At 42.4% G+C, this 24188-nt stretch overlaps 1 protein-coding gene across 2 annotated transcripts in view; it reads left to right on the forward strand.

Moving 5' to 3' along the window:
• DCC (DCC netrin 1 receptor) overlaps positions 1-24188 on the forward strand; it is a 948489-nt gene that overhangs the window by 300738 nt on the left and 623563 nt on the right. For both annotated transcript variants that reach the window (XM_048850132.2, XM_048850133.2), the window contains exon 2: positions 12824-13144. In XM_048850132.2, the coding sequence (XP_048706089.1) occupies positions 12824-13144 (321 nt within the window). The remainder of the gene's footprint in view (positions 1-12823; positions 13145-24188) is intronic.

The following is a 24188-nucleotide window of genomic DNA, read 5'->3' on the forward strand; positions in this document are numbered from 1 at the left end:
TCTAAGATCTACTGAAAGCTCTGGGGGATAATTTTATCCGAACCAGTTCTGTATCCCTCCCATCATCCACCATAGTTTCAAATAGTAGAGAAATTCTCAAATTACAGTCTATGAACCATCAGCTATCCACAAAAACTCATTTTTGTGGTTCCACAGGATGATCTGTTGTTCTGAGAGCAAGAAGTGAGGGGCACCTGGGTTGGGTAGGAAAATGACCTGTAGAAGGTAGCTTTCTTTTTCATATTGTTTTGCCAAATAAAAGAGTTCAGCAACAGCACTCCTGAAGGCCAAAGAAAGGGGAAGGAAAGGAGGCTTTCTCATTGCCTTTTGCTTGACAGGTGCAACTCTGCTGCCCCTTACCTTAACCTCAAGCTTTCCCACTCCTAGGGCAAAAGTGAAGACCCTTTGGAGGAAGAAGGAAGGCTTCTTGTTCTCCCAGCAGACAAAGATCAGATCAAGATCCCAGGGGCTGAGCATCAGATGCAACTATCAGAGGGGGGAGGAAGAGAAGCAGGATCAGTAGGTGTAAAGGTCATTGAAGTCAGCGGGAATCTCCACTGGGATTTGAATTAAGCCCTAGTAACAAGAATGGGGAAGCTACAATGATTCTCAGATGTCAGGTTTATAGGTGCCTTAGAAATATTCCAGGCAGATTAGATAGATGGAGGTGAGAGAGCAGTTACAGCAGACTCTTATGGTGAGGGTTTCCTTCTGTTCCAAACTCCCATCTCTTGCCTCTCTGTGGAGAACCCTCCTTCAGCCAGAAATCACTCCACCAACTTTATCAGCAAACACTCAAAGTGCCCTCTAACATTGATCCCTTAGTTCCTGCTCACTGTACCTCCTTCTCTTTGCACTCAGACTTGTTCTCACCTACCATGCAGTGCAGGCTTATTATATAGGCCATGTGCTCAGGGTGCTACCTAGACCTGTCCTGGGCTCACACTCTGCCTTCTATGTCATAGAATCATAGAATATCAGGGTTGGAAGGGACCTCAGGAGGTCATCTAGTCCAACCCCCTGCTCAAAGCAGGACAAATCCCCCATTTTTGCCCCAGATCCCTAAATGGCCCCCTCAAGGATTGAACTGCCAACCCTGGGTTTAGCAGGCCAATGCTCAAACCACTGAGCTATCCCTCCCCCCTGCAGCAGAAGCACCACTTGCACAGTCTCTTCTCAAATTGCATCCCCATCCTCCAGCCAAACAAAAGCTAGCAGCAGGAATTAGGGATGGGGTTTCCTACCAGCTGTCTAGCCAACCAGGGTTCTCTGAAGGCAGAGGGCTAGACTTTCTATACAACAATTATGTGTTACAGCACTAGGAGCCTGAGGGAAGTAGCAACACATGCAGGCCATGAACTTGGGGTGGGGGTGGGGTGGGGTGGGATGCTGGGGCGTTCACATAAATGTACTGTATCATATTACATTAAAAATACAAAACGGCAATTACAAATTGGCTCTACTAGAATTTTACCTCGATTTTCTACGTAAACTAGAAGAGTGAAGGGCTCATGGTGTCACCACATGCCTCAGCGGAGTCAAAACCCTATAATTCACAATACCCTATTGTTTTCCTGACTCCAAAAAGAAGTTACCAAAAAAACCCAAACCGTAGTAGGAGAAACTTCAACAACATACAAAATACCCTGTCATAAATATAAAGGGAAAAGTAACCACCTTTCTGTATACAGTGCTATAAAATCCCTCCTGGCCAGAGGCAGAATCCTTTCACTTGTAAAGAGTTAAGAAGCTAAGGTATCCTCGCTGGCACCTGACCCAAAATGACCAATGAGGGGACAAGATACTTTCAGATCTGGAGTGGTGGGGGGAAGGTTTTTGTCTGTCTGTGTGATACTTTTGCCAGGTACAGATCAAGGATGCAAGCTCTCCAACGCCTGTAAAGTTAGTAAATAATCTAGCTAGAAAATGCGTTAGCTTTTCTTTGTTTTGGCTTGTAAATTCCCTGTGCTGGAGGAAATGTGTATTCCAGTTTTTGTGTCTTTTTGTAACTTAAGGTTTTGCCTAGAGGGATTCTCTATGTTTTGAATCTGACTGCCTGTAAGATTATCTTCCGTTCTGATCTTACAGAGTTGTTCTCTTATCTTTTTTTGTTATTCTAATAAAGTTCTCATTTTTAAGAATCTGACTGGGTTTTTTGGGTCTTAAAAATCCAAGGTGTTTGTGCTCATCTTGTTTATTCTCAAGCTTCCCCAAGAAAGGGGGTTTAAGGGCTTAGGGGGATATTTTGGGAAAACAGGAACTCCAAGTGGTCCTTTCCCTGTTCTTTGTCTAAAACACTTGGTGGTCACAGTGTTTTACCTAATCTAAGTGCAAAGACTTTGTGCTTTGGGGAAGTTTTAACCTAAGCTGGTAGAAATAAGCTTAGGGAGTCTTTCATGCGGGTCCCCACATCTGTACCCTAGAGTTCAAAGTGGGGAGGGAACCTTGACATACCTGTTGCAAAATAAGTTAATGTCATAAAAATCAGGTTTTTGTACATTGAGGATGTTTTCATAAAGCGAGCAACAAGCTTCACTGTGTGGCTCTGTCAGGAAAGAACAGGCAGATTGATACAGAAAAATGACTTTGTTTTGATTTGGTTTCTCTGTCTATCATTTACAACAAAGTACACCTAACTGTGCACAATGTAAAGCTGTATTTCTGGCCTTGGTTTGTTTCTGCTGACATATTCATACAACTTGAGTATTGATCTCATGGTTTATGTTGCTGTCAATAAAAATATAGTCTTACATTGTAGCGTTGGGTGTAGTCTATTGTCTTGATCGTCTTTTAAATGGGTAATAATTCATTAAAGCTTTGAACTGTGCTACTTTCTCACCTGGAGGCATCAGGAAATACAGGAAGTTTGCCTGTAAGCATGTGATAGAGATAAGCAGATTAATTAATATTTGTTGTTTTTCTAAACCTTTCAACTATTTTAGGAAAAGTACATGGTATAATAGCTGAGGAGATTGTGGTGTCAAGGCAGGGACGTGGGGCAGGGTAGTCTTGGTTGCTGTAAGCCAAGACTCTTCCTGGTGACCTTGCTGCAGTGAGAACCTCAGATTCCGAATAGATAGACTTCCTTCAGGCATTTTGGAGTGGCAATTCTGCCATCTTTTGAGAAAGTGCCAGCTGTGGAAGGGTAACAGGCCTAGGTCCTGCACCCATCTTGCCAATTTGAGGGTAGCTTGTGCCACAGGTATCTGGCCTTGTGCATTGCCCTGATAGGAGGATTGGGGGGAGGGGGGGCTCAATCTGATCCTGCAATGCAGAAGTGAACAGTTCTGCTGTAAATCCCAAGCCACTGAACATGCCAGAGTCTAGCCCAGTCAGAGGCAATTAAACCAATTAAACCAATCTCCTTGTCTTTGCACACAGCTCCCAGGCTGCTGTCTCCAGCCTGCTTTCTCTTTCCCTCTAAGCTTGATCCCAGTGGATTCTTTTTTGGTTCAGTAAGTATCACAGACTGGCTGGATGCCTGGTGAACTGGGTTCTTGTACCTCCCACAACACCCTGTGGCTAAATCCTGGTGGTTCATCCTTTCCCACCCATCTTCTGAAAATAGGATTATTAGATTATTTCATAGTTAGCAAACAAGCAGTTCATCTCTCCCATCCCCCCAGATTCCCCCTTCCTTTCCCCTTTCTTCTCTTGTACTACAGGCCAGGTTTCCCCTCTCTGAACTATTTACATGTTATTATACCTCCCAAACGTTTCATATATTGGTGCTTCCCTTCTTTGGGGATTCTCCTCATTCACATTTACCCCCACTGACATCACACTGTTCTAGAGGTTTCAATCAATGCTCAGTACATTTTTGGATGCAGCAGATTGGATGGGATTGACAACACAGCACTGCACCTTAAAGAGAGACACTCAGTTTGTTTGTTTTTAATTACTAACTAAAAAGAGAGAGAAAGAAAAGAAAGCGGTTTCTGATAGAGAACACCTTAAATAGCACGTCCTGAACTTTAAAAAAAAAATGCTTTAAAACATTTTGATAAGGGATTTTCTGTTTTCCTATTGGTGGAGAAAATGAGATGGCTATACAGGAGAATAATGAAAGAGACTGAGTGCTGTCAAATAGAGTAAATGCTGTAGGAAAAAGTCTTTCTCCTACCTTCTTTCAGTGACAGTTATCTTAGATGGTACCTGTAATTATAGTAGGTACAACATTTTCAGACAGAAATGGGATTTTATTTTTTCATGTTGATGGTGTCTTTTTAATTGGAAGTGTTGCTTTTAAACACCTTAAAGCAATGCTGTTTGCCAGGCCTGAGCATTTTGCCTCTACTCCTAACTCCCTTTAGCCCTGAGAAGCAAACTTAATTAGCACATCTGGACCTTTGAAAAGGAGAAGACTGAAAATGTTGCGGTACTTTTAAAAGACCTAAAGCAGGATTTTTTCCCATAGAACTTTTGTGTTCAAATTAGCATGCATAGTGCATAGGTTACATAAGGAAACCGGTGTGTTCCAACTTCACATAGATACTTGTAATTGCTTGGGGCTTGTATGAGCTAGCTATTGTGCACAGCATTAAATATGATCGTAAAAACAACAACAACATCCTTTTGGCTCATGCAGTAAAAGGTCTGACAACAACCTGAGTATAGGTGATAACACAAAATTGCACCAGCAAATCACATTCAACAGCCACCAGTGGATGAGTTGAAATAAGAACTCGCCTGAACTTAACTGCATCTAAGACTAACTCAAAATTTATTAAATTTTGGAGCAGTTTGTAGGGTAACTTTTATGCTAAAGTTGTAGGGCCCAGAAGTTGTGGTACCTCCTTAGAGTGGTCCCCAGAGACCAGCAATCTGGAAATCACTCACCTCCCGTGTATAAAGTATTTTGGGGTCCCTTTCACAGCTGGAACCCTACACTGCACAAAACTTTAATGCAGAGGCCCCAGCAGAGAGCCAGATACAATTGCTGGGCTCCACAGATGGGTCAAGAAAAGCAGCGGGCCAGTGGATGAGAGGGCAGGGAGCCTATAGGAAACAGGAAATCAGCCATAGGCAGAATCTTACAGGACAGTCATAGTTTGTGAGGAGACTGAGATTCTGTAGCTGCTAGTAGTGATTGCAGGACATAGTATTCCTTTAATAAGAGAGTTTCTTTTAAGTAGAGAGTACTTTATTCTTGATCTGACTTTGAGCTTTCTGCAGAAGATAGAAAGAAGTGGCTGACGTTAACAACAGTGTATAAGGAAAGAGCTGACTTTTGTACTCCTACAATGAGCAAAACATTAAAAACAAATCAGAGAGACAGGATTATGCAGTGTGTGTTCCAGTTATAGAACTGTCAGGTTTTTTTTAATTCAGTGTCCATAAAAAGTCTTAAAAATTATCCAGCAGTGAAGGAATGAGCTGCAAGTTCTTCTCTGCAATTACTCTGGCTCTGTACATTTTACCACTTTGTCTAGATTTTTCAAAAAACCTGTCAAATTATTACAGAATTAATCCTTGATGTTTTCCTTCTGAATCCCAAAAAGATGAACACTTAATTTCTCGTGAACTATATTAAGCAGCCCTAGCAAAGTTGGTCAAGTCTGTGGCATGACCTCGACAGTGTATAATCTTATATTTTTTCAAATGAAAAGATAAGACAGCCTCTCTCTGTTAAGGGTGAAAGGAGTTGTTCTGCTTCTGATACTTTTTGAAATGCTAACACTCTTTACGATTGAATTTATATCTTCCTCACTAGGCCACATATAAGCAGGGTCAGGATGGGGCAGTACTAAGATGGGAGAAACCTAGGGAAAATGTAGGCCCTGGATGAGGTGATGAGGCACCTTCTGAGTCAGTGTGGAAGCAATGCCCCCTTATGGTGCCAGGGGATCATGTGCTGTTTGAGTTAATGTCTTCTGGATGAAATATAACACTCACATCACTAAAGGTCCAGGAGCATTTTTTATGTCAAAGTAGTTCACACTACTAAGGTTGGCCAGATTCCAACTCTTTGCCACTCCGAATTTCCTCTGCAGCTCCAAGTGGCAACTTCTGTCCTGATGTGTCATGTGGTGTTTCTGTAGGCTGCCAAAGAGTGGCCATATTTGGTCATAAGTGCAGCTGAGCTTCAGTGAAAAGAAAAGGAGGACTTGTGGCACCTTAGAGACTAACCAATTTATTTGAGCATAAGCTTTCGTGAGCTAGAGCTCACTTCATCAGATGTACGAAAGCTTATGCTCAAATAAATTGGTTAGTCTCTAAGGTGCCACAAGTACTGCTTTTCTTTTTGTGGATACAGACTAACATGGCTGCTACTCTGAAACCTGTACCACCTTTGTTAGTATAATATCTGGGCACCTTCTGTGATGTGACTAACATCAATTGCATGAGGCCTATTCTTCTCCCATTCCCTCCCCAGGGGAGAAATGTGTCTGTAGTGGGGTGTTTTAGTTTGGTAGGGTTTTTATTTTAGTTTATGTCCATCTGCTATGTATTTCTTAGAGAAATAATGGTAAAAAAAGTGCAGCTTTCACAGGGAACTGTGAGTTGTAAAATTTGTGATGGTCCTTGGTTCCTGTGGGAGTTCACGCCACAGCCTTGGACTGGCCCTAAAGAGCTCTGTTTCCTGCATGGATAAACTGTCTTCTCATTGTAGGATCAGGCAGAACAGGGATTGAACCTAGGTAGGTTTTGTTAAAACAAATATGTTCCGATGAAAAATTTTGGTTTCAACAAATTGGCATTTCCCAATTAAAGAAAATTTCATCAAAAAATTCTTGACCAGCTCTAAACTCAACTAAATACATAAATGAAAAATCTAAATTACAAATGTCAAAACTAAATGTTTAAACTGAAAACCTATTCTTTATATGTGCTCAGTAACCACCAGGATTCTTGGGAGTTAGTGACACAATTTTCCTAATAAAAATTACTACAGTATCAGTCCAAAACACTATAGGAGAACTATTTTAAAATGCAGTGAGCTGATGCACCACTATAGAGAACTACAGAATTGTATATAATGCCTGAAGAGTTGTTCTATGTACCGTGCTCCTTTGAATCAGATTGTAAATTCCTTGGGGGTAGCAGACTTGTCTTTCTACATGTGACATGTAATATTAATGCACATGTTGGGCCAGATATTCAAAAAGGGCTAGAATTTAAAGTGCTCAGCACCAACAATCAACGCTACACAAGTTAGATTAAAATGAGGTCGTTCCTTTTAATAATTTTATTATATTTGAAGCCTCATTTCAGTTTTAGCTGATTTGGAGCACATAGAAAATTGTGACAAGTTTATGACAAATTGTGACTGTACGCTACCTGGAATTGTAAATAAGTGTTTACTAGTCTGAGCACTAAGCTAATTTAATGCAGGATCTGTAGACAAAATCAAAATGGCCCCTGAGAAAAATACTCCGGGCTTCCATAAATGCATTTTATTATAATTGACTTAGTTCAGCTAGTATATTATGCTCCCACATTTCTGATAGATGGAGGTACCCTTACATTTGCAGATTTCAAATAATTTGTGTGCAAAAGTTTTTATTTCTTAATATGTGTTTGAAAAATAAAAAAGCTCCCAGGGTTGTTTGGTCAAATGCTGTTGCAACTGTGAAATCTCTTCTGTCTCTGCAATGGAAGTAGCTGATGATTGTTATAACACTTAAAACAATTAGAAAAGCACACACATCTCATGCTCTGATTGTAGATGTCTTTGAGGGGCACAGAACCTGAAGGAACATGTTGGGGAAAAGTCACAAGGGAGGTAAACTTTTGTGACAGAAGTGCAGCAACATCCCAGGCATGGACTCAATTGTGCAAATTTTACTCAGGTTGGTTAGCATTTACCTATGTAGACAATCCCATGGAAGTAATTAAGGCTCTCTGCAAGTAACCTCAGCCTATATTCACCAAACGTTCATAAGCATAGGGTTTCCAAACACGCTGATGAACATCAAATCCAAGATTCAGTTTCATTGGGTTTGATGTTGAATGCTTGGGAGTTTAATAATCACAAACTTTTTATTTTAATGTTTAGCTTTTTGCAACTCTGAGGGATTGCAAGGGAAATATAATTAAAGATGGAAAAAATTGAGGTGATCAAAGGTGCCAGATAAAGCACTGAAACTGTAGAAGAGACATTTTATATTGCAGTATACTTTAAAAGAGCTTCTCTACAGCTACCGTCTTAGTTTACCCCTTCCTCCCACCCCTTAATTTCAGCTATTGGCATAAGTTTTAGTAGTCTAGAGGTTTAAACATAGCTGGAAAATATCAGTCTGGTTCTTAGAAATAAAATGAGCCCATTGGCCATCTCGAATGGAAAAACAAATCCCACCCCTCCTCCAAATACTAGGGGTGAAGAGTTTAATGGCCTGTTGTAAACTGTGCTGTATTTAGGTGCTTCCATTACATTGTTAACTCATCTTGGATTTCGTGAGATATTTAAGGTAAAGCACAGCTGGGAAGCGTCTTCTCAAGGACTCGGACAAATACTAAAGAAGTTTTACAGCATCTTCACATCTTCCAATAGCACGAGATTAAAAACCTCCACTGGCTGTAGCTGAAGAGATAATCATCCGGGACAGTGCTTTGCCATGCAAAGATTTGACTTCAGATCTGGTTCCCAACAGCCCACTCTTCCTTTCACTGATGCCAGCAGGCGTTTTGCTATTGGCTTCAATAGATGTCCCTGTGCTGGGCATTAGGAACGTTTCAGAGGTGGCATTTCCGCTTTTGGCAGAATAAGGGAAAACACTGTGGGATTTCCCCCCTTCCCCCTTCTTGTACCCTGAAGAAGCTATTTCCAGTGCTGCTCACTAGAAGGAAGGTCACCATGAGTTGCAATGTTGTGAGAAAGTGGTGCAGAGCAATGATTTCTAAGTGGAATTTATTTAGGTCTCAGCAAAAAATAGGTTTGAAGATCATTTGGGAAGCTAAACTCAATTTTGGAATTTCTAAAATATATTCATAAATGCATCTTTTCTTTCTGTTTCGATTTCAACTCTTGCTGCACTAATTAAACACTCACTAGGGAAAAATATTATTCTCCATCAAGAAATTATATTCTCTCCCAGAGGACCTGGAGTCCAACTATAAAATGTGTGTGTGAAGAACAAGAAAGCTGGATTACTGCACTCCACTAGAAATAAGGCCACATGTGATGACTGCTTGAACACTTTAGCAAGTGTAAAATATTGCTGCCTGGTTACATAGAATGTCTTTAATATGTGCTTCATAAACTGCACTGCCCTCATATTGGTTTCTCAGTGCAATTTACGTTGTGAGTTTCTACCTTAAAACTCTCCATGATTGGGCTTCTGAGTACCAAGGTGTTCCAGTTGACAGGCTCTAGGGTTATAAGTCCAGCTCTGGTCTGGAATCTGGTTCCCTGTTAATCTAACGAAGACTAAATCTGGGTAATCTTTGGACATATCATAAAAATTTTGAACAATGTTCAGTCCCTCAGCCTTCCTGTCTGCAGGTACGTGCACTCTGGTACCCGGAGTTTACTACAGGTTAGGGAGGAAAAGGTTTGTGGAAGTCCTTTGTTAAAATAATGATGATACATGGTTTGGAATGTTCCCAAAGTTTGGTTGGCATTCAAGATCTAATATTTTGGTTGGGGGTTGCTTGATCTAATTCCTAGGTATCTAACCAGATAGGAGCCGAGTGGGATTTTCAAAAGCATCTAGGCACCTAACTGCCATTGATTTCAATAGGGGTTGGGCACTATGGCAGTTCTGAAAATCTCAGTAGGTGGCTATCTGTATCATTAGGCATCTAAATACCTTTAAAAACCTGTCTCTTAATCCCTCCTCCTTCCTGGACTTCCAAGAAATTGTCTTTGAAAGCATATGATCATTTCTTCAACCTCTCACCACTTCAGCCTCCAGGAGCAATATTTCAGAGAAGGGTTTGAATTGTATTCACATTCCAAAAGCATTACAGGTTATTCAAGCTTTTAGGTACTATGCACTAAAGCAATTTAAGATAACTATGGCTTCTGCAAAGGATATGAATAGCTGAAATTGTGACTGAACTGCAAGGGTAATTGCATGAAAAGAAAGTTAACTTCTGTAATTTATGAACTCCCTGAATTGAAATCTGTCATAACCCCACTGTTTCAGAAGAAGTGGATTATTTACTTCTGATACTAGTCACATAAATTCATTAACATACTGTCATAAACAGCTGGGTGTTAAAATGTGTTGTGTTTTGGTGGTATAAATAAAAATGTCCAACAAGAAGCTGTGGTTTAAAAACAAACACCAGAGGCCTATGGAAGAATAAAAAGCAATAAATGTTTTTAAGATAACTGTACTTGCCTCAATTGTAAATGGGTCTGTTTGCTACTAACAACAGTTTCATGACAAAAGTGTACCTTCCACCAATATGCAATCTTAGGTTGCTGAAACCAGTGTAGCTCCATTGACTTCAACTGGGATTAAACCAACGTGAGCAAGATCAGGATCAGGCCTTGAATACATCTTTTGCCAGTCAATTAATTTTGTTCTTCCTTTAGAACATGGTCAGAGTAAGGATAATGTGGAGAGGAGGATGGTAGCTGGCGAGGGGCTGGAAATATCATATACTGGAGGCTTTGTCAATCAGGAGCCAAGCAGTTCAAGGTCACACTGTCAACCCAACCCTTAACAGCTAGGAATGCTATATATAGCATATCTGTGGAAGAAAGGTTGAGGAAAAGGTTTGCATAACAGAAAATATCTGCCTTGTTTCCATTCACAGTCAGCAGCTGTAAAGACATGCAATGTCTTATAAGTTTTGACTCTCTGATACCATTTAGCAATCGATGGAAATTATAGGGCCTGATTCTCCACACCTGGACCGTGGCCTAGTAATTTACATTTGTGGAAAGTGCATGTAAAATGCTACCAAATCAGAATCCAATTTCATGCACTTTCCACAGGTGTAAATGACTGGAAAAGGTGCAATCCAGTAGAAAATCAGAATCAGGGCCATTTCCGTTCCTTTTATTGTGCCATTAGAATATGTAATAAAATCTACTAGTTCTTAAGCATCTTAACAGTTTTCTAGTCTTTATCAGTTAAGGTTTATATTCATATCATGGGCCCTCCATGGAAGCCTCTCACTCCATCTTCTTCTCCATTGCCTCCTAATTCTGCAGGTCTGCAAAGGGGCCTAGACTCTGCATTTTGCAGCCCTGTCATGCATTCTTGATGTCACACATTTATGGCGTAAGAATAGCCTGTAATGGCTGCTGCTGTGACACCTTCTCAGCTGGTATCCAAGGGACTTCAGTATCTCCCCCGTTGCTCTCTCTATTGCAGAGGAATGGAAAAGAAGTCAAGAGGTCGTGTTTTTGAGGATGTTGTGGTTAGATGTTGATAGATGTTTGTTTGGCTCTGTGTGTGTGTGTTCGTTCCCTCTATGTGCCGCCCCAGCCCTGTGCAGGCAGGTGGCACGGCAGACCTTGAGCGAACCACCCAATGACCACAAGATCCATTAAGGGATGAAGGCACCCAGCCAGGTGTATTGTTGACAAAGCATGATACTAGTATCCTGCAGACTCTGCCAGACCACTAATACATGCATGCCCATAACAATGGACCAGCTCAGGGAATGGCAGGACTTTCCATTCCTCCCTAAGGCCAGACAAAGATACTCCCTCTGAGATATATCTTTATACCCTGATACAAACAAGTTAGTCTTGCCCCTTTGACATAGTTAGTTACTGCCCCCTGACATCGCTAGTTATCACTCATCTTGTACATGTTGGTTAGATCAGAACATCTCTATTATGTACTATCACTCTGACCTTATCTTTTAGGATGGGTCAGTGTGTTCCTATTATCCTTGGTAATATTTTTGTACCATCCTTGATATCGGGATGTTCTGGTACCACTGGACATTGGCATGTGTTTGCATGAGCATTTTGTGACTAGCACTTGTTAGAAATGTGTTTTTCTGCAAAATCAGCCGTGTTCTTGCCAAATTCTGTGAGCAGGTCCTGCCTCATACCAGGCCTCTGATACAAGGGCTTATGTCTCAGACTCTCTTCCTCCTACAGATGTGAGTGTCATTCTGGTTAGGGGAGAAAAGCTTCATCATATACAAAGAGTTGGGAGCACTTCCAGAAGATTGCCAGACTCTGGATTTGTCTAATCTCCTCTGAAAGGTTGCTCATAAATACAAAGCCACCCAAGTGCTATTTGCAAACTTCTCATGGTGAAATTCAGCTCTGTGCAGGGATCCAGCACAAGCCCTACGAGCCAATTAGAGTAAATTCCACTTATACCCTCAAAATGGTACTGAAATAGTGCATAGGCTTTGTACTGATCCACTGCACTAGAGCAAATTGAACACGTTGGAACTTGTTTCCTGAAGTAATGCTTGTGGGGGGGGAGTGGTTAGAGGTATTTTGCTTTGTTTACATATTTGTCTCCCTTCTGTAAATATTGTATTTGAACTGGTGGCACCAAAATATTCATCTTGGTTTTCCTTAGTCAATTTGCTGAGACATGCTATTTTAAATTAAATTAATTCTCAGACTGTTCGCCAGGCACCCAAAGTGTCTTCTGGGATTTTCAAAAAGAAAAGGAGGTCTTGTGGCACCTTAGAGACTAACAAATTTATTTGAGCATAAGCTTTTGTGACCTACAGCTCAGGTCACGAAAGCTTATGCTCAAATAAATTTGTTAGTCTCTAAGGTGCCACAAGTCCTCCTTTTCTTTTTGCAGATACAGACTACCACGGCTGCTACTCTGAAACCTGTCATTATTCTGGGATTTTGTGTTCGTACTCTTCAATGAGTTAATGCACCAGAACTGGCATCTATCTCCCTGTACGTGAATGAATAACCAAGCTTTTCTTATTTTAGGTTCACAAGTTAAGGGTTTTACATCATTGCGGTTCCTGACTGAGCCTTCAGATGCTGTCACCATGCGTGGAAGTAATGTGCTGCTGAATTGCATAGTGGAGTCAGATCAAGGAATTCCTGTCATCAAGTGGAAGAAAGATGCAGTCTTCTTAAATCTGGCAGTGGATGAAAGGAGACAGCAGATGGCCAATGGTTCCCTTTTGATACAAAGCATAGTCCATTCCAGGCACCATAAGCCAGATGAGGGTCTCTACCAATGTGAGGCCTCTTTAGAAGGTATTGGGGCTATCATCAGTCGGACAGCTAAAGTCACTGTAGCAGGTAGGAATAACTCTTCTGTCGTTTAAACTGCTAGAAACGTTGTCTTGTGAGAACAATTTTAAAGAAGCATTAAAATGTAGGGAAACATTCTTCTGGCGGAAATGTGTGGTTTGGTTTCCCCCCAAAAATAAATAAAATAAAGCCAGACATGACACATGAATTATTTTTGACAAGCAACTATTCTTGCTTAAATATGTCTAATCAGCTCCTTGTTGCAGTGAGATATTTGCTGCATATTTATTGTCTTCAAAACAAGAAGAAATTGGAAATTAACTGCTTTCTTAGTTAATTCAGCCTTAGAAAAAATAAAACGCTGAACCTCTGTGGGACGTAAAATGTGCATAATTTGTTTTTCAGTTTAGGTCTTTTTTTTCCGCACTGACAAGAATCCATTATACAACTTATTGAAATTTGTAGCCTTAATTTCTGTAGCTCTTTTTTGAAGTACCTGGGAGGAAGTATAATACAGTGGTGAGAACAGAATATTGGTCATCAAGAGACCTGGGTTTCATTATGGCTCTAACACTGAGTTTCTATATGATAACCATTTGAGCCTAAATTATTACAGGTGGCCAATAATTTTGGGTGACTCACTGTTTGGGGGCCTGAGCTAGTGCTCCTACATATGATTTTCAGAAGTACCAAGCATCCACAATGCCAACTGAAGACACAAGGGATGGTAGGTGCTCGGCCTTTGTGAATGCTTTAGGTGTGTCAAAAATGTCGTCACCTCAAGTTAGTGGGCACTTAAAAGGATAGGCAATAGCCTCTCCATGTCTGTTTCCCCTTTTGCATAATGGGAATAACTGTACTCCACTTTACAGGGTGGCGTGAGGCCTTAATCAGCTAATCATTGCAAACTGCTTTGAGACCCTTGAATGAAAGGTTAAATAATGAAGTGTTGTTATATTTCAGGGGTGGGCAAACTTTTTGGCCTGAGGGCCACATCGGGGTTGTGAAACGATATGGAGGGCCGGGTAGGGAAGGCTGTGCCTCCCCAAACAGCCTGGCCCCCGTCCCCTATCCACCCCCTCCCACTTCCTGCCCCCTGACTGCCCCCTCCCGGGACCCCCCACCCCTAATTGCCCCCCAGGACCTCACCCCCTATCCAACCCCCCCCCCGCTTCCTGTCCCCTGACTGCCCTGCCCCCTATCCACACCCCTGCCCCCTGGGACCCCCAACCCATCCATCCCTCCCCCACTCCTTGTCCCCTGACCACCCCCTTCCAGGACCCCTGTCTCTAACTGCCCCCCCCCAGGACCCCACCCCCATCCAACCTCCCCCCACTCCCTGGCCCCCCTGGGACCTCACCCCCTATTCAACGCTCCCTGTCTCCTGCCCACTCCCCCAAACCTCTGCCTCATTCAACTGCCCCCTGACCGCCTCCCGGCACCTCCTGCCCTCCCCCTGTCCCCTTACTCTTATCATGCTGCTCAGATTGGCAGGAAAGACTTATTTGAAAGCCTGGGAGGTGGGTGGGCTAGCCTCCCCATCCGGGAGCTCAGGGCCCAGGCAGGACAGTTGGGACGTAGTTTGCCCACCCCTGTTATATTTAGTATCCCATGGCATCTAGCTTTCAGCCTGTTTCTGTAGGATCATTGTAAACCATTATTAAAATATTTCACAGGGCAGTAGGTTTTCTTTTGATCTTGAGCAGTGTGTTACTAGATCTGGCTCTGACTGAAATAATGTTTTGGCTGCCTAGAATGGTCAGAACTTGAACTGGACTTCCTGCGAGTAGATATCCAGAGCTGGACTATATTCCCCTATCTTACTTTATTTACTATGGGAGACTTGCAGGCTCAGGGTCCTTGGTCTTACGATGGTTGAAAGCAGCCAAGTCTCTAATCTCCTTGGAGGAAAGAGAGTCTAGGTAAGTATTTTTTTACAGTCATGCTAAGAATCAGAGTTGATGGTACTTGAAGCAACTGGAGAGCTCCCTTGTTAACGGAGCTATTCTTTGGGTCATGTGAAAGGAATTTTTTTCTTGAAGAAGAAAAATAAATTTGTAGCCACTCTTGTTCCAAAGATAAACCTAGAAAATGCAACTTGATTGCTCGACTTGAACGCAGATGGGATCCATTCCTTCAGCAGCAGACTGGGTGAGGTGGGCTAAAAATTCTTCATTCAGTAATGTCCCTATGAGTGTTCCACTTCAGGTACACCTGTGTCTCTTGCATCCTTAATCAGAGATTTCCTGTTTGCAGTGTCTGTTTGACCTGCCTATACATCCTTGTGCCATGCACTGAGGCTACATAGGGCTGCCGCGGTCGATCTGTCCTCGGTTCCCTCTCAACCACCTCGGCCTAAGACAGAGCCCTAGCGTGTCTGCCTTGAGAATGCCTGAGTGAACTTCTTCTTTATAGTTTAGTGTTAGTTGGTTTTAGTTGCATAGTTAGTAGATAAGTAGTGTGAGGATTAACTTTGGTCCTCTCCCTCACTTCAGGGAGCCTTTCTCTCCTGGCAGGGCAGGCCCGACTCTCCAGGATTCAAACATTGCCTCTCTTGTTGGGAGCCTATCTTGGTCAGTGATGGCCACTCTAAGTGTGTCAGCTGCCTGGGAGAGTCACATGTCTCCCAGAAGTGTAACTTTTGCCTGGCTCTTAAATCCAGAGCAAGGAAGAACTGTGAGGTCAAGCTGCTGCTGGAGTGCTCCTTTTGACCCAGTTCAGAGTCAGGTCAGAAGACCTTCCCACAGACATCTGTCTCTGGGCAGATCAAGTTCCCCTTTGACCTCAACACAGATCTCGCCTAAGAGGGGCAAAACTCTTGAGACCTCAATGAAGGGTCCCAAAAGAGAACTGCTGACTGTTATCATAAGGACCCTGTTCCCAAAAGACCCCCGTCCCCTGCTGAGTCCATGGCATCAGAAGCCCCAACCTCTCAGCTCAGCACTGTAGAGGCAAAAGACTCCTCCTCCAGAACTGGTGGGTCTGGGAAATCCCAGAACTCTTAAGAGAAACACATTTCCAACAGAGCCCTGGAACTGTCTAAAAGGGACAAGGAGGATAAGCACTCCTCCAAACCAGTACCACTGAGCACAGCTCCATCATTAGTAGCTCCCCAATCAGGATCTTCAGTACAACCATGCAAACCAGTGTCAGACCATTGGCGCCTACTTTGGTATGTTCAAAATCTACAGTATGTCTGCTTCAACTGCCAAGCACGCTATTATGTCAGTACCAATCCTCCACTCAGTACCACAGGAATTCAGATACTCAAAAGACTTTTATCAGTGGCAGATGGACTGGAATCTCCACTACTCATGGGTACCACATACCTCTCAGTACTGAGACCCCATTCTCCAGACTACTATCACTCTCCAGTACCACTGGACTCTCCACCCTTTTTCAGCTGGTGCCCCCTTAGTTGGAAGATACCAAGGAGGAGGAAGACCTTCCTTCAGTCACATCCATCTCAGTGCAGGGTTCTCCTACACATCCATACAGGAACCTGTTCTTTGAGTCCCATAGGGAAAACCCTCATGCTCAACACCACAGGTGGTGGGACCAACTCCTGAAAGGGGTACAGTAGTCTGGAAAGGTTGAGAGCCACTGGTCTAGGGGACATCCACTCCCCAACCTGACCACTATACTAGTCACTGAAGACCCACTCGCCCACACCATCTGGAGAAACCCACTTTCCTGCTGACTCCTCATACCAGCCAGCAAAGGCCTGTTTACTTACTGAGCCCTCCACACCATCCTGGGAGAGCTACCCCCCAACCTAATATCCTTAATAGCAATGGGAGACCTAGTTCCCCTACTTGATCCCTGTACAAGGTGGGGTAGACCGCTCTCAGTCGGACAAAACTTCCCACCTCAAGAACCAAGGGCGTACATCCCCAACCTACCAGAAAACACCTATTTCACCAACCCACTCTCTACCTGACCAACCACCCCAAGACGGAGGCTTTAGGACAGCTGCCTGCTACAATCACCTCTGTTTTGAGGAACAGCTGCCTAAGAAGGGATCCTCTGAGATGCTGTTTGGCTTTGGTTGGACTTCTGCTGATTACTAATTTAAGTAAATGCACCTGTCTCTACTGTTCCCTGTCAACTTATCCATTGGTTGTGTGTGGCCTAAATCCCTGACTGTGAGATTTATGGGGCAGGGATTGTCCTTGTGGTGTTTGTACAGCAATGAGGCCAAATCCCTGACTAGGGTCCCAAGATGTTATTCTAAAAGAAAGAAAGATGCAGGGTAGAGGGAAGCCTGGCATGTTAAAGGGACTGATTGATGTGGGTGAGAGTGAAATCACTGATGCCGCTGTTTGGTGTGGGAAGAGTGTAGAATTGCTACATTTTGTGGGGTAGAGGATAAGTATGTGGGGTTATTTGAAGTGTGGGAAGAGTATTTTGCTGACAGAAGGTCAGATGTATTCCTGAGGGAGCTGGAAAATATTTGAAGAAGTCCTTGTTAAAATTTTGGCAGCACACCGCTGACTTAAGACACAGGCAAATGAAAGATACGACAGGGTAGGGAAGAAGGGTAAGAGGAGAAATAAAGGTTTAACACTCCAGTAAGTTGCACTAATCACTGCATGAAGCTGCTTTTACAGGGCTTGTGTTGTGCAAGTACTTTAAGTTGTCCAAAGTAATGGAAGATCAACTCAGATTGTTAAATAATATTATTTGGAAAAAAAGTAGAGAAGGGTGACAGGCTGAATTAAACCAAACAAAAATGTCCACTGGTACCAAGGACTGTGAGATGTGTGGTTGGTAAACAAGAGGCAAATGAAATTGGAGATTAATGGACCAAAATTGGTGTGTTGGAAATTGGGCCTAATTGGTGGACAAAATATGAGAGGATGGGCTTAACCCACTCTTCAACCCGTTCAGGGTCCTTAAAAGAGACAGAGGGGAATAGTGATACCAGGTGGAAGATGGATGAATTGAAAAGAGTGATATTTATGGGGCTTGAGTTTCTGTTCTCAACTCCTCCCTTGCATGTCCTTTTTCATTCCTAACCTTCTTTCTTCTCTTTCCTATTTCTCTCTTTGTCTTCTGTTTGAGTCTGGCTTAGCCAGCAATGACAATTCAGTCTTTTGGAACACAACTGTGAGCCCTTCATGAGAGAGGCAGCTAAGAACAATGCCCTAAGTAGCCCGATGCTGGTACTAGTTTGGAAGTTCGTGGAGTGACTGAGCAGACTATGTGGTGTGCCCATGTTTCTCCAGCCATGAGACTGCAAGTAACAGTCAGCTCCAGGGACAGAAACTATATTTTCTATTTTTTCTCTTGTTTTCTGTCCCCTTATGTGTGTGCATCTTGTTTTGACTTCAAGGAAATCTGACTCTGACAACAAGGACAATAAAGTGCTCCAGACCATTTCAACTAACTTCTTCTCTCGCTCCTCCCCCCAAAAAGGACAGTTAATACCACTATTAGTACCATCTAAAAGACTGTCAAGCAGAGTTATTCTTTCCTCTACAAAATTTCTACAGCTAAAGAGAAAAGGAATAAGGGATATTGTTAAAATAAAAGTCTTATTTAATACTTTACATTTCAAGTGTTTTAACTTTTTTACTTTTTCTGTATCTTTAATAAAAGGTAAATAATTTTTAATGGTGTATTTGCCATTGAGGGGATTGAGCACGCCAAGGTCTGTGTAATCAAAACCATGTTTGCCTGTTTTGTCTTGTACAGTGACAGGGTCATGTTAATACCTATGTGCATTTAATTCCATCAAAATTAATACGGCAGATATCAAGGATTCAGGAGAAGCTCTGGATAGATCTTTGGTTAATATTATCAGTTGAGCTTTGAACCTCTGTGATCAGTTATGATACCAGAAACATGGTTGCTAAACAGATCCTTTTGCAAAAGGTAACAGTCAACTTTGCTTAGAACAAACTGCTCAAGAGTACTGAAAGTATATCGCCCTTTTAAAGCCCTTCCCCCCTTCTATTTTCATTTATTAAAGTGCTATTTAATGAAGAAAATGTGTCAAATGAAAGCTGTCTGTAGTCAAGAAATTTTATGCATGGAACCTGCCATGTACCACAAATCATATTTTCCAGGACCTTCTCAAGGGCTCTTGAGGCCTTGACACTCACCAGTTGTAAAAGTGTTCTTGGCTGAAGTGGGAATGAGAGCAGCGAAGAGAAACTAAGAGCTGCCTCCTACTCTAACATCTTATTAAAAGTCCCAATTTAACAGGCTACTGATTATTGGTATTTCTAGTAATGGGTAGGTCTTCAGATACAGACATTACATTGAGCAATTTGATTTCTATTCATAAACCATTCTTGGGTCACTGATCCAAAGTCTCTGGCTTTAACAGTACCCTAACCAACCCAAAACATTGCTCTTTTATTGAGGGGGGTTGAGGGAAGTCTGTTGTTCTTAATGCAGCAATTGGCTTTTGAATGAGGCTACCAACTAGATTAATCTGAGAGGGGTAAACTTTTCCATGTAGGTGTCATGGGACATTCACCTCCTGAGCACCTCCAAGCTGCTGGATGTGAACCACAGCCCTTTACACATCCCTAGTGCCACGTAAGGGCTGCTGACTGACCCTGGTTGGTCTTCAGTGGCTTGGGCCTCTGGTCAAATTATAAAGTCAGAATGAACCCTTTCCAGGGTATTAAAGACTCTAGCAAATAAAAGTCTCTTTGTCCTTGCTAGGGTCTTCAGCCCAACTCTGGGCCCTTTAAATTCAGCCCTTTGTTCTGGCTTCCAAATAAGCTATGCACCTTTTGAGTTTATGCCACTTCACCTGCAGTGGCAGAGGAACCCAGGCCAGTCCGCTACTTCGGGTTCAACCCAAGCATCCTATAAACAGCACCTATCTCCTGCTTGATTCAATTAGTTGTGCTGCTTCTCTCGGCCTCTTCCATGCTAGCCCCTTTAGCATCACCCTTATCTCATGGTTAAGGTTCTTCAGCTCTCTCTCTCTCCCAAACCCAGCAATGAAAAATTCAGCCAGGAAAAAAAAAATCTCTGGTTATCTCTCAAACTCCTTTGGCCAGACAGGAGCATCCTTCCTTGCCCCTCTGGTCCCAGCAAGGAACTGATCTGCTAAGGCTCTGCAGCTCTTTTTATCTGAGCCTTCTGGGCTCTGATGGGCTGCTTCCCTGAGGCTTCTCTAGGCAGGCCTGGAGGATCCACCTTCGTTGCTACTTTCCTGTCACTTTGCTGGAATGGGATGAACTAGGATGCCGGGACTTTCAGCAGTGTCCACAAAGGCCTGGTACACCCTCTCACAATGGGGCATGTTTTTTTCTTGTAATGGTGAAAAATAAGGTAGGACAGGTTATACAGATTAGTTAATTAGACTGAAGAAGGAAGGGCAGGAATTTGAGTGTCAAACTAGGGTTCTGAATTAGACTGTTTCTGAACTAGTTGGCCCCAATATCCTAATTGTATTAAAAGATAAGCCAAAAGATTAGATTATACAGAATTCCTGCACTTCAGCTTCATGCTTCTTGATCAGTCTGCATGTTTGTCATCCAAAAATTTGATTACGTTGTTTGTTGTGGCAAATTATGACTAAAGCGATAACTGTTAAAAATCATTTATGAACACATTCTGCCACCTCACTCACCCTGAGTAATATCTTACTGTATTTCTGTTGATCCAATTGCAATCAGTTGGGCTACTCATGCAGTAAGAAACTACTCAGGGTGAGTCACTTTGGTAGAACTGAGCCTTTTATATTATTCAGTAGTTATGGGGTAGAAGATACCCAGCATAGAGGGCCCACAGAATGGCCTAATGGACAACCTGAACCCCAGTTGAACCTATAGAGCCTAAGTGGTACATAGACCTTCAGACTTTAACCTTATAAGCATTTAGAAACTCATATTCCACACCACCGGATATAGAGCCAAACTTGTATACAATTAATGCAGTAGTCTTGCTCAGAAGTGGGCTGACTGAGGAGAGTTTTAAGAAGAAACAGTAAAGTATCAATTTTTGTTAAGGAAGTCAGGGATGTGACAAACATACAGGCTATACTTGTGACAGACCCAATGCTTTTGGCTACCCTGGTGTAACTGAACATCTTGCCATATGTTATTGCTTGTGGAAATCAGTGAAGATAAATGTCTACACAAGTACTAATGTGAGATACCTGTAAACCCTGTTGTATGGCACCTTACAATACCTAAACACAATAGAATGGACCCTGGATTCTGACAACATACACATAGTCTTTCATGCTTTCCAGCCACTTGTGGTAACTGTGCAGTTGGAATGAGATACAGATTTTGGATGTTACTGCAAACAATCCAAAACCTGTTTTTTATTCTTGAAAGAACATGTCTTTTGTATTATGCCAAACTAACTACAAGAGTTTTCCTATATGCCTAGACATTTGTGACTCAAAATGGGCTTAGTTTTTGTTCCTCAGTGGTAAAAAAGCCAAATCAATTCATTTTATTGCAAAGGACAATTTAAATAGAACAATATTTTTTAAACACAATGGGACTTTCAGGTTGCAAATTTTCTCACTTGTCTTCTGAATAACAGTAAGAGAAGCACGATTAAATCTCCTCTCTGCTTAAAATATTAGTTATCACAATATCTGTAAAAAATCTTTCAGTGAATTTTCTTTTAGAATATGTGTTTTCATTAAAATTAGTTATAAAATTCTTAGCAGCTATATTATGGTGGCATGTGGAATGCTAAAATATTGCAAATGGATAGGGATGGTAATGTGAATTTTTACTTATTATTATTTATGTTATTATTTTATTTAAAATTGTTCCTAAAAATCCCAATAAGAAACAGGACAGCATTTTCCTAGATACTGTACATTCACCTAATGAGTAGAGCTGGTTGGAATTTTTCCAACAAGAGAAAGTTTAGTCAGAAAATCACAATTCTTAGAGTCCAAAGTGTTTTGCCTAAAACATTGCTGGTTCAATGAACTTTGGTAAATCCAAGACAGGGTTCCCAGGGAATCCTGCCTGGATTCATGGTGGGCAATTGGGGACCCCAGTGCCCCCCAGCATCCATGGTTCAGGGGCATGCATTCCAGGGGACTGTTCCACATTGTAATTTCTCTAACAGTATTGCCAAATTCAGAATAATAGAAAACTAGTGAATAGGATCATGGCTGAACCTGAGATTAAAATTTTATAGATGTGAAGAAAGAAAAATCTGAATCCCAGATCAAAGCTCTCCAACAGAGAGAGAAATTTTCCTAATTTTAAAACTTTAAACCCACTAATAATTTTAAAAGAACTATTGATGTGTGGCACAGCACGTTTAATTAACAGCTAAGGAGACTAAGGGGCATTACTATTTACAACTATTTTAGGGCATTAATAAACTAAGATTAAAATGAATTATTTAGAGCAGTGGTTTTCAAACTTTTTTTTCTGGCGACCCAGTTGAAGAAAATTGTTGATGCCCACGGCCCAGTGGAGCTGGGGATGAGGGGCTGAGAGTTGGGATGAAGGGGTGAGGGCTGGGGCTAGGAATGAGGGGTTCAGGGTTTGAGAGGGGGCTCTGGGCTGGGGGAAGGGGTTGGGGTGTGGGAGGGGGGTCAGGGCTCTGGGCTGTGGGGGCAGGCTCTGGGGTGGTGCCAGGGATGAGGGGTTTGGGGTTCAGGAAGGGGGTCCAGGTTTGGGGGATCTCAGGACTAGGGCAGGGGATTGGGGCATGGGCTTACTTCCGGCGACTCCCAGTCAGCAGCACAGCCAGAGTGCAGAGGCAGGCTTCCCACCTGTCCTGGCACCATGGACTGCGCTGCACCCGGAAGTGGCCAGCAGCAGGTCTGGCTCCTAGTTTCGCATCTCCACGCGGCTCTTGCCTGCAGGCACCATCTCCTCAGCTCCCATTGGCTGGGAGCCAGTGCTTGGGGAGGGGGCAGTGCCCGGCGCCTCATGACCTAGAAGCCAGACCTGCTGCTGGCTGCTTCCGGGGCGCAGCATGGTGTCAGAACAGGTAGGCACTAGCCTGCCTTAGCCAGGCAGCACCGCTGATGGAACCTTTAACATCTCGGTCGGTGGTGCTGACCAGAGCCGCTAGGGTCTCTGGGTGCTGAGCAAGGTGACCCAGTACCTTACTTGCCGTGACCCAGTAGTGGGTCACGACCTGAACTTTGAAAAACACTGATTTAGAGGGTCACAAGGGCTATACATTACCTAGGGGTAATGGGATGAAATAAAATAAATGTCAGCGGAATATTAGCAAATGCTAGACTGGAGACAGCACTAGAAAATGTGAGAGCGAGCATTAGGTCTGTTCCTTTTTGAATTTCTGTGATTCTATGGTACTCACTTTTATAGAGGAGGCAAGCATCCTTTAACATATGTCCACCTCTCAAGCTGTCAAGTATTAATTTGATTCATTCTTCTTCTCATCCCAAAGCATCTTTATGTGTACAATGGAGCATTGCCATTCATTCCTGCCCATGGATTGTTCCTATCTTAATCCCAGACTGTTCATGTCCCTGCATACAATGCCTATCCAACTAGTGGTAGACCTGTAGACCTGCCTGACCTTGACTGTGTTATTTCCTTTGGCATCCTATTTGTCTGGTGCAGTGTCCCCAACATAGCAATCTTTTTGATTGCAGCCATACCCTGATTTCACGTTTGTCTTAAAAACTGTTATTTGTGTAACAATGAAAGTGAGCCATACTGCGGCGAAGTTAAGAAAATCTAGGTAGTAACTTTTAAAATAATTTTGTAGAAGAAAACTAAAACCAATTTCTTTCCAAAAATCCCCTGTGGCTCTCTAAAAATTGAGTTTCTTGATAAATGCTGAAATAACAAAGGTCTAAATCTTAGTAACTCAGTAGAAGAGACAATAATGCTGGAAAACTCTGAGAAAAATATGACCATCTGATAGTAAATTCAGTAGTGTGACTGGACTTTTATGAACTTTTTATCAATGACGTTTCCCTATTTTTCTTTTTATATTCAAAGCATGATTCTTTTATTCAAATTCAATATGTTATAAAGGCCTGTGAGTTGATGTGGTTCTATTATGTATTGAGTTGGTGAATAATTTAAAGATAAACTTGTACCTAGGCAGCACACTGAGTACTGGTGTGTAGGACCACTTAGAAATCATTCGGGAATTGGTT

Source organism: Caretta caretta, chromosome 5, assembly GCF_965140235.1.
Source record: "Caretta caretta isolate rCarCar2 chromosome 5, rCarCar1.hap1, whole genome shotgun sequence".
Taxonomy (NCBI): Eukaryota; Metazoa; Chordata; order Testudines; family Cheloniidae; genus Caretta; species Caretta caretta.